Source organism: Arachis duranensis, chromosome 9, assembly GCF_000817695.3.
Source record: "Arachis duranensis cultivar V14167 chromosome 9, aradu.V14167.gnm2.J7QH, whole genome shotgun sequence".
In the NCBI taxonomy this organism is placed as follows: domain Eukaryota; kingdom Viridiplantae; phylum Streptophyta; class Magnoliopsida; order Fabales; family Fabaceae; genus Arachis; species Arachis duranensis.
Genome location: NC_029780.3, coordinates 9768575 through 9779661, shown reverse-complemented (window position 1 = coordinate 9779661; position 11087 = coordinate 9768575). Strand labels below are relative to the sequence as shown.

The following is an 11087-nucleotide window of genomic DNA, read 5'->3' as shown; positions in this document are numbered from 1 at the left end:
ACAATTGATTGAACCAGTAATTAAGTGTATTTCAATGGATTGCAATAACAATACAATCGATTGGAAATAATAATTGTGGATACTTCAATCGATTGCACTTAGAAAACAATCGATTGAATCAGTAATTAAGTGTCCTTCAATCGATTACAATAACAATACAATCGATTGAAAATGAAATTGAGGATAATTCAATCGATTGAATTTAGAAAACAATCTATTGAACCAGTAATTAAGTGTACTTCAATCGATTACAATTACAATACAATCGATTGAAAATGAAATTGAGGATAATTCAATCGATTGAATTAAAAACCAATCGATTGATACAATAATTAAGTGTACTCCAATCGATTACAATAACAAAATAATCGATTGGAACAATGTTTAAGTATACTTCAATCGATTGCACTAAGAAAACAATTGATTGAATCAGCAATTGAGGGTACATCAATCGATTTCACTACCAAAATAATCGATTGAATCCATTAAAACACCTGATTGCAAGCATTCTTTAATTGATTGCTTTCAAGACCTGATTGCATCATCCAAGAGTTTAAATAGATTATGCAGTAAAATCATAAAAACTCTACATATGACCTATAAAAATGTAGAAAAGTCCTACTGAATATTCAAGAACCCTACCTGTGAATTAAGTTCCCAGATTTACATGCACAGATAAGATATTTTTTGCTACTTTAGCTTCTTTGTATAATAAGAAAGTTAGATTGTCATAATACTTTCTTTAAAAACAAAGTATGCTTAAAAGGTTGCACTACCTAATAAAAGCACAAGAAATTTTTGCCCTCATGTATGAAATTGGCAGAATAAGACACTAGCAAAGATGTCAGTGCTATGCTTCATGATCAGCAGAACAAAGTCCTAAGATTGAATTGATATCAACATTAGTATTCACTAACCATCATGTTGGCACCAACTATTGTAATAGTAGCAGCATCAATAAACTTTCACCATGGAAATAACTTGCAAGAACTTATGCTTCTGTTGGATCTCATGAACCAGTGAGAAAGTTACAATCAATTCCAAAGTAAAATTCATAATATGATTTACAGGGATGAAATCATTTAAAATTGTCAAAATACCCAATGAACAATAATACCTAGGACTCTCAAAAGTGACATGACACATTTCATGATACAGTCAAAATAACACCTAAATTTTGTTCTATGAGTTTTTTGTAACTCACTAACATTAACTCTCATCCAAGCATCAATGGGAATTATAGGATCAGGTGGAGTTCTAGATAACAATTTCTTCATGGTCCAGGCCTTGGGATGATGTCTCTTGGGTTTGTGATGCCTAGATTAGTGTATAGACGATCGATTGCTTTTCCTTGACGATTGATAGCTTCAGTTTGCCTGTCTTGACGCTGCCTCATATCAGCAAATTGCCCCTCCATATATACTCTCATGCTTCGCAATTCATCCATCAAATCTCGCATTGTTGGCGAAGAAGGGGGTGGTGGTTGTGCTTGCACCTCAAGGTCTTGTGGTTGTCCTTGGATCTGAGGTTCTTGGGCATCCGGATCTCTTCCCATCTGTCTTAGAGTGCTGTCATCAATCTTAGCTACATTACTCAAGACGACACTTTTCTCTTGACTCAAGTCAATTCCAAGCCAGGTGAAAATATTGGTCCATTGGAAAGCATATCCTAAACCAACACTTGATTTTCCTTTCTTCGTTTCAAGCATATGATAAACCATAAAATAAGGCCAGTTTATCTCCTTTCCAGTCACCATAGCCCAAAGCACTAGAATATCTTCGTTAAATAAGATTCCATGATTATGTTTTCTTGGAATCAATGTGTACAAAAACAAATACATCAGTATACGTTGTTTATTACCTAAATCACTGCAACTTATATTACCTCTAGCATCCATATGTGGATTCTCATACTGTAGACTCTGCAAACCCACCATTCTATTATACTCACCCCATTCCTCATCTGCCGCAAGACCTCCAGTAAATTTTGCCTAATGATAAACTAAATTCCATTGTTCAGCTAATTCTTCTAAAGTAACTCTATAATGCCGTGACCCTAAATCAAACTCAATCAGTGGCATTGCCTCCTCACCAGTTTCATTAGGTTCAGGAACAACATAATTTAAAGTACTATAAACAGCCCTAACCAAGTGCGGGTAATAATCATGCTTAGTTTGTACAAAATCAGTCAAGTGTTGTGTTTGCAAAGCATTCCAGACCAAGTTATATGTCTACCATGAATGAACTCGGCTGTTATGTACCTGGGAGGAACAATTTCCCTTGACTTGAACTTTTCCACATAGTTGTTCAGTGCTCTTGGAGACGGCAGCCACCTTGCCATGTAATGTGATGAAGCAACCAGTCTGGCGGAAGCAGAGCTTTCTCCCTCAACCCTAGCTCTTTTAGTTTTCTTAGTTCTGGCCATTTTGGGATATTGATTTAGTGGGTTTTGTAAAGAATTGGATGAGGATTAATAATATGTATGTAGGACGGAGTGGATGTTGGTGAGATTGGAGAAGAAGAAGAGAGAAAAAGAAGAAGCTTTCTGGATTCAATGAGAGAGGAGAGAGGGGGCAAAAATGGGGTGTTATGGTGTTTTAAAATGTTATAGAAGAGTGAATACGCATGGTTTGGGTTTAATGGATAGCGAATTTCAAATTTCAATCGATTGGATTATATTAGCCGAAAAAAACACATTTACATCACTTCCCAATCGATTGAATTAGAAGTTACGTACAAAATTCAATTGATTGGATAACATAACCAATCGATTGAATAGTGAGACCTCAAGTTGCTAATACACACTTCAATCAATTAGGTAGCACACTTCAATCAATTGAATTTGGCATATCCATATTGTTTTCATAAATTCAATCGATTGGTTTACACAACCAATCGATTGAATAGTGAGACCTCAGGTTGTTTTGAAGCATTCAATCGATTGGGTAGTATAAACAAACAATTGAATTGTAAAAAATCCACATTTTAGTCATCGTTCAATCGATTGGGTAATATGACCAATCGATTGATTTATGCGAAAATCATGCTGCCTTGCAATTTTCAATCGATTGTTTTGTGATAAACTGTAATCCAATCGATGAAGTTATAATTCAATCGATTGGTTTGATAGTCCAATCGATTGGTTTTCAAGAAAACACGATTTTATGGTTCATCATGAACGTCACGGATCAAATATAATCTTTTAATTGATTGGAATAGCCAAAAAATTTATTAGGATCAATGGAAGATCTAATTCGTTATTGTTTTTGTTCTTGATTGTTAATAAACGTGGTAGATTTTGGTTAAAATAATTATTTATAAAATAAAAAATAGTTTTTATAATTAAATAAAATATATGAGGTTAATTTGTAATTAAATTTAAAAAAGAACTATTTAGCAATTATTAAAAAAATTTAAAAAAATATGTTTTGTTATGAGACCATTTAATGGTCCAAACGTTCTGAGACCATCGAATCCCCTGCCGCGTTTGCCAAAGAACTTAGTGTGTGTAAGTGACTAAGTTAGTGATTGTTTTTAAAGATTAAAATTAAAATTGAGAGATTGAAACTTAATATTGTGTTTGTTATTTATAGATTAGAATTAAAATTTCAATTTCAAAATATAAAATTTCAATCTCTTCTATTGAAAAGGACACAGAAAATTAAAACTTTTAGAAACAAAAACTAAAATTTTAATAATATTTTTTTTAAAATATATTCATTTAATTTTTTAAATTTTAAATTCATCTTTTAGTCTTTATATTTATCTTAAATCAAACATAATACTTAAATATAGTTCAATCTAATACATTTTTATATCAAATACAATACTAAAATTTAATTTAATCTTAATCTCTCAACCTCTATCTCTCAATCTTAATTTTTCAATCTCAATTTCATTTTTAACTGCTTAAGTGTATCATTGAGAAAAAACTCCGCAACTCTATATCTATAATTATAAATATTATTTTCAGTCAAAACCATAGCATTATTTCCCCATATTAAATTATCAATATCGCCTATAGCTACATAGACCATTTTAGTTTGCTCAGTTAATTTTCCCTATATAGTCAATTAGTCATTGCTTAAATTTAGCTAACAGCGTCATATAACTTAAGATTAAGCCTAATTCATACTATACTTAGTTGAGCTGGACCTTTCCCCAATTTCTATTCATGGCTTTCTCGTGCATCCGACACTCCTTTGGCCATAGCTTCACACAACAACTTCAACAAACTTGAAGCAATTTCCCACCCACCGTAGCCTATATATATAATCAATTCTCAATTCTACTACGTACTACTCCAAAACCCTACATAACACATTATTCCCAACAACATACATACACCATGGCTAGTATCTTTTGGCATTTTGTTTTGCCCATTTTTCTTGCTACCATTTTCTCTCCAAACCCTACTTATGGTGCCAAGCAATCCAAAATAATTGGCATGAAAATGAATGTGATTGATCGATGCTGGAGACGAGATCCCCAATGGAGGACCCACCGCGTGCAACTGGCGAACTGCTCCATTGGCTATGCTGGCAAGATGATGAACAACATTGGCAGTGACCTCATCTATTATGAAGTTATAGATACTAGTGATGACCCCATAAACCCTAAGCCTGGTACCTTGCGATATGGAGCTTCTGTGATTCAACAAAAAGTTTGGATCACATTTAAAAGTGACATGAAAATTACATTGGCAAAACCCCTTCTTATTAGTAGCTTTACCGCCATTGATGGCCGCGGCGCCAACGTCCATATTGCTCATAACGCATGCTTTATGATCTTTAAGGTAACCAAAATGAATTAATTCACATATTTAATTAGTTAAATTGATATGCATGCATGAATACTGAATTGCTAACTACTCATCACATAACAAATTGTTTGTTATTTGTTTGAAGGCGACGAACGTAATAATCCACAATGTTCGGATCCATGATTGTAAAGCACAAGCTCCGGGTTTGGTGATGGGTCCAAATGGGAAGGTGATTTCATTGGGTCAAGTTGATGGCGATGCCATTAGACTAGTCACTGCTTCAAAGATTTGGATTGATCATAATACACTTCAAGATTGCGAAGATGGTCTTCTTGATGTTACACGGGGTTCCACTGATGTCACCATCTCCAATAACTGGTTCCGGAACCAAGATAAGGTTATGCTTCTTGGCCATGATGATGGATATATTAGAGACCAGAATATGAAAGTTACTGTTGTGTACAATCATTTTGGACCAAATTGTAACCAGCGTATGCCAAGGTAAGTACATAATAAATTATTGCAAAGTTTAGGCGACTAATTTTTTTATTGAGAATGTTACCTAATCAGTAAATATTATTATTTTAAATCACTATTTAACAGTAATAATTTAGACTTATATTTATAAAAATTTATATACAAATTATACTCATAATATATTTGACGATATTAATAAATTTATAAAATATATATAGGATCCGTCATGGATATGCACATGTAGCAAACAATCTTTATCAGGGATGGATGCAATATGCTATTGGTGGAAGCATGGGACCTAGCCTCAAAAGCCAATCTAATCTCTTTATAGCACCCGAATCTGGGAACAAGGAGGTAAATAAATTAAATAATCAGTAATGAAATTAATTAATTAACATCAATTTATTTCGATTATTGTTTTAGTAATTATATTATGTATACTCTATATATTATTTTAATTAATTATTATGTGTTGTGTAGGTGACATGGAGAAAAGGCAACAGCGAAAATGGGAACATGTGGGAATTCCATTCAGTTGGGGATGCTTTTGAAAATGGAGCTTCTTTCACGGTAACAAAAGGAGGACGTGTGCCAAAGCCAAATTATAGTGAGGAACAATATTTTAAGGTTCTTGATGTTAAATCTGTCAGATTTTTGACAAGATCCTCTGGCGTACTATGATGTACAAAAAACTTTTATCTTAAATGATTACATCTACAATAATTACAAGGTATCCATCAATATAATCTTGACGCGAAGACTAGGTTTATTTTCTAGGTTTGGGTTCTCAATTTTCTTTATAAATCGAGAACTAATTTACAACCAAATAAGTACCTTATAATTTGAATGTATTAAGGAAGCAATGTACATCATAGAAGAAAGCACTCAATATTTATGTAAGAGAGGTCTGCGCACACTTGCCCCACTGCTAATATAATGAACTTTGTAATAATACTAGTACTAAATTAAAGCTTACTCTTAATATAAATAAGAAAGCACATATATACTTTATTTGAAATGATGTACAATTTGTTTTTTTAATTTTATTGCTTACACGATCTTGTCTACAGTAATTATTTTGAATAATAAAAAATTACTCAATGAATATTGACATGCAAATTTCACAATTGATCAGTAAGAGATAATAAAATATTTAAATAATTATTTAAAAACATATATATAAAAAATAATATTTAATTGTGCTAAAAAAACAAAGAAGATAACTATTTTTTGTTATTTTAAATTAATACTTTTTTTATAAGGTAATCAATTTATTAACATAACGACAGATATAAAAAATTGACTGTGAAGGCAAAATATAGAATATAATAATAAAATAATTTACACAATAATTTAATATATAGTAAGATCAAATTTAATAACATAATAAAAATAACAAAATATTTTATTCTTTTAATATTTAATTATTTTTTAAAGAAAGTATACGAAATAATACTTATATATAAAATATGTGACAGTTCATTTGTATTTATGAAATATGATTTTTTTTATATCTTAAGACTGCATTTAAAAAATTAAGAGATAAAAATTAAATTGAATCTTTGTGTTTAGTTTAAGGTATACATAATTAAATTATATTTTAATATTTTATTTAGATTAAGATCACTACAAGAAAAAACGTGATTTTCGATACTAAAAATCGACGGTTATTTCTGTCGTCGATATTTTTTGACGGCTTGCTGTTAATATTGTAAAAAAAAAATATAATATTAAAATCGACAGCCAATTCGTCGATATTTTTTATGATGAATTAACCTTGTTCTATTATCGTTACACTGTCGACAAAGAGGGATAGAAAATACTTTTATTTCAAAATCGACGAACATGGCATCAATTTTATTATTTAAAATATCGACAATGTTTACCGTCGATAAATTTAAACGGTCTAGATCGCTTTCTAAAATCAAATAAACGGTGTAGATTTAAAATATAAAATAGACCTTTAAGATGTTGCTTTATTATAAATTAAAATCGACAAATATGCCGTCGATTTTTATCACTAAAACTACAAATATTCGCGTCCTCTTCCCACCTCCAAATTTCAGAAACCAAATTCCCCAATCACTAGAAACACAATTCCCCCTTGTTCTACCCCAAATTCACGGTTGCGCCACCGTCATTCGTCTGTCACGGTTGCGCCACCATCGCTCCTCCTATGTTGGTCCTTTTCCGCTCTCTCTTACACGCCTTCTCTCTCTCAATCAAGCTCACAAGAACTTTTTCTGTTACTGTTACTGAACTTCCAAATTCCAATGCCTTGTTTCTCTTTTAGGGCTCTTGTTTTTGCACTTGGTTCTCCAAAATTTTTAATTATTTGTTCTTCCAAACATTTGGCATATATTTCTGCATTTATTTTTCCATTATTATGCTCTCTCCATTTCTGCTTTTTTCAGATTAATTATTCTCCAGCTTGATGTTTATTTGGACTCCTGTTTTGTTTAATGCTTGCAGGTGACTAACTTAAGAGGAGCTGAACAGATGTAAGCTGCTATTAAAAGGTTAGTACACCTCCCATCACGCCGTCTTGCCTGTTACTTTGCTGTGTCGTTTCGGTAGGTCTTCTGTTCTTTGATGCTTTGCTGTCTTGTTGAGTTGTTATTGCCTTAGTTATTTTTTTTGTAATTTGTTGTGTCTTTGTTGCTGTTGCAATTGTGTTATTGTTGTTGTTGTTGTTTTGTTGAATTTCTTGCTATGTTGTTGAGTTTTTGTTGTTATTGATATATTGGTAGACTAGATTGGCTATATAGCAGTAGAAACTTTGGACTTCGCAAGCTATATATGTTAGTAGAATTGACATTCTATAGCTGTTTACACACAGCACCAATTGCATTCAGAAAATCATGAGCATAGCCATGCTCATCTCCCCTCCAAAACCATTCTCATAGCCATTGCAACGGCCACTACAGTTACCATACTTCTCAACATTTTTTTGTCCTATTCTTGTTCGGTTGACAAAAGTCTTCCAACAAGAATGGAGTCTGCAAGGATAAGAATCCAAGAGGGCTTTATAACATAAGCAGCAGACTCATTGCTTCAGTAAACTTGAGCATTAGTTCTAGTCCAAGTAAATTGCAAACACTCAATTCATTTGCATAGTAATTATGTGTTTCTAGGCATGAATTAACTACTTATGCAGATCATCACATGAATTTGCATTCCTAATAGCACATAAAGTAAATGCTGCCAATATTAACTCAAATATGTCCTTAAATGTATTAACATTCTTATTCTTATAAGGGGTAAGTTTAAGACATAAAAGCTAATGAATAAATGCTTGGAAACATTAATTTCAGATGTGAAGGGAGGGTGTCTTCAAGGAGGAAACCTTAGTAGGTCACCAGCAGCACCTAAATTCAAAGTAGTACAAGCTTTCATATACAAAGATATAGAAGTGGCCACAAGTGGATTCAATGAAGTAAATGTCATTGGTAATGGAGGATTTAGATGTATAGAAGAGTCCTAAGTAATGGTACTTTGGTAGCAATCAAGTAGCTACGCAAAGAAGGTAAGCAAGGGGAGTGTGCCTTCAGAGTAGAGGTGAGTTGAGTGTGTTAGCTTCATTTAATGATATAATATATCTCTTTTGTTTTTGGTTACCAATGCAATAATTTAATATCTCCTTGTTTTTATCTAGCTCTATCCCTCTATCCTTCTATATATCCTTGGTTACCAATAAGAAAGAACGTCTTGGTTGTTAGATCTATAGTAATTGGCTTGGTCTGACTCCGTGAAATGGTTGTTCCAGTTCCACTATAACGTCCATTTTGGTACCAATTCAATGGTAGTAAAGAATCACAATACTTTAATCCTAATTTAAATAATCATAGTGCAAGATCTTAACCTCATATGTATTCTAACTTAATTGAGTTTAATGTATGTAGTTTAATAAAATTTTGTTTGGTGGTTTTTCTTTTCTTTGCTATTGGCATTAACATGACATTTACTATTTCTATTGATCCATCTCTCTCTTCTATCTTGTTTTCTAGTTCTGAAGTGAAATACAGTTCAACGATAAGGACATTGTTATAAGAGAAAATAGCTATTGTTACTAAGATTTCTCATGTCCTGTGACTTTTCTATAAGAATAGCATTTTGTAAGGGGTTTGTTCAAATTGTCTAGATCAAACATTGAGAAGCTCAAGAACTTTGTAGGTTCAAGACAGAAAGGGAGTCGTAATCTTCACTTGTCAAGTTTAGTAGATTGAATAGCATTGAATATTTTATATTATTAGTGAATTGTAATTTAAACGAATATAAGTCTAAGTTTAATTATTTATCTTGTCTTGAGTCTTTATCTTATAGGATTATTTATTATTTTGATAAGTTTGTAAACTCATTGTCTAATATTTAGTATAAATTTTATTTTTATATTTAAAAGTTTATTTGTCTTGTTATTTAATATTCTGTATAAATTTTATTTCTATATTTAAAAGTTTATTTGTATTAATTGTTTACTATTTTTCAAATAGAAAATATAATTAAAAAAATATAGCTATTAAAATCGACGGTAGTGTGTTGTCGCTTTTTAAATTTAAAATAGACAATTAAAACAAAATATAGATAAAGAATTTGTCGATATCTAAACAATTAAACCGACGGCCATTGTGTCGATTTTATTAAGTAGGTGAAATTCACAAACTCATATTATAGACGGAAATATTGTCGATTTTATTGAATCAAATATCGACAGAAATGTCGTTGATTTTATATAATAATATCGACGGCAACATTGTCGATTTTAGTAAGAAGGTAAAATTTTTAAACTTATATTATAGATGGAAATATTGTCGATTTTATTAAATTATTTAGCCGTTGATTTTATTAGAATTTTGAAAAATAGATAAACTTAATTGCGACCACTTCTGCCGTCTATTTTGTCGTCAATTTTTAATATTATCGATGGCCTAATCGTCGATTTGGCCGTCGATTTTAACGATGTTTCTTGTAGTGAATAAATATTAATTGATATAGAATTATTTATAATAGTCATTAGCTTTTAACGTTAGTTGGTTAGTTAATTATTATATTACCATGGTTAGAAATATACTAGAACTATAGTTAGAAACTAGTTTAGAACTAATCATAGTTAGTTAGTTCTACAAATAGCTAATCTTTATACAGTAACACTCATTTTTGTGATCATGTATTCTAAGAAAATTTTTTTTGAAGGACTAATAAAGTTGAGTAGAAGAAAATTTTAATAGATAAAATTGAGCTAATTGAATCAATTTTTCTTTATCAAATACAAAAAATAAATGTCTTAGATTCAGACAAGTTATACAAAGAAGCAATTCAGTATTCATATTTGTAAAACAATTATTAAATTCTTGGAGTTGTCTATCAACTACTTGATAGAATATCTCAACTCGAAAATGATGTAAATTTGAGATATTTTGAATTTTGCGTCTTGATCTTTTTTGTGTCACAAATACATATATAATCCATTTGATTGTCATCAAAGATTTCTCGATATGGATCATCTGTTTCGGTGCAATAAGGACTCATTGAAAATAATAAAACTGAATAAGAAGAGGCACCTGTGAAGTTGTTTAGTAGGCAAGTTTAGCAACATGTTAGAAGAATCTCACGGATTGTCGATAACGGAGCAAGTCTAAGACCTCCGAGATATGGTAGAGAGCATAATTAGACTAAATAGAGTATATTTTGAGAGTTGCCTTAATTAGAAAGACAACTTGGTATGACATTGTCTTGATGTGATGCACATTGAAAATAATGTGTTTGATAACATCATGTACACAGTAATGGACGATGAGCGAACAAAGGACAACGATAAGGTTAGATTAGACTTGATGGACATTTGCAGGCAG

At 31.4% G+C, this 11087-nt stretch overlaps 1 protein-coding gene across 1 annotated transcript; it reads left to right on the top strand.

Moving 5' to 3' along the window:
* Window positions 1-4331: 4331 nt before the first annotated feature.
* LOC107464610 (probable pectate lyase 4) lies at window positions 4332-5919 on the top strand. The gene is made up of 4 exons (XM_016083526.3): window positions 4332-4794; window positions 4907-5262; window positions 5457-5592; window positions 5719-5919. The coding sequence occupies exons 1-4, from the start codon at window positions 4348-4350 to the stop codon at window positions 5917-5919; spliced, it is 1140 nt and encodes a 379-aa protein (XP_015939012.2). The 5' UTR covers window positions 4332-4347.
* Window positions 5920-11087: the final 5168 nt, after the last annotated feature.

Coding starts and splice junctions, on each gene's coding strand:
- LOC107464610 (XM_016083526.3), top strand. CDS start 4,348: ATGGCTAGTATCTTTTGGCATTTTGTTTTGCCCATTTTTCTTGCTACC. Junction 4,795..4,906: donor CATGCTTTATGATCTTTAAG/GTAACCAAAATG, acceptor ATTTGTTTGAAG/GCGACGAACGTAATAATCCA. Junction 5,263..5,456: donor TGTAACCAGCGTATGCCAAG/GTAAGTACATAA, acceptor AAATATATATAG/GATCCGTCATGGATATGCAC.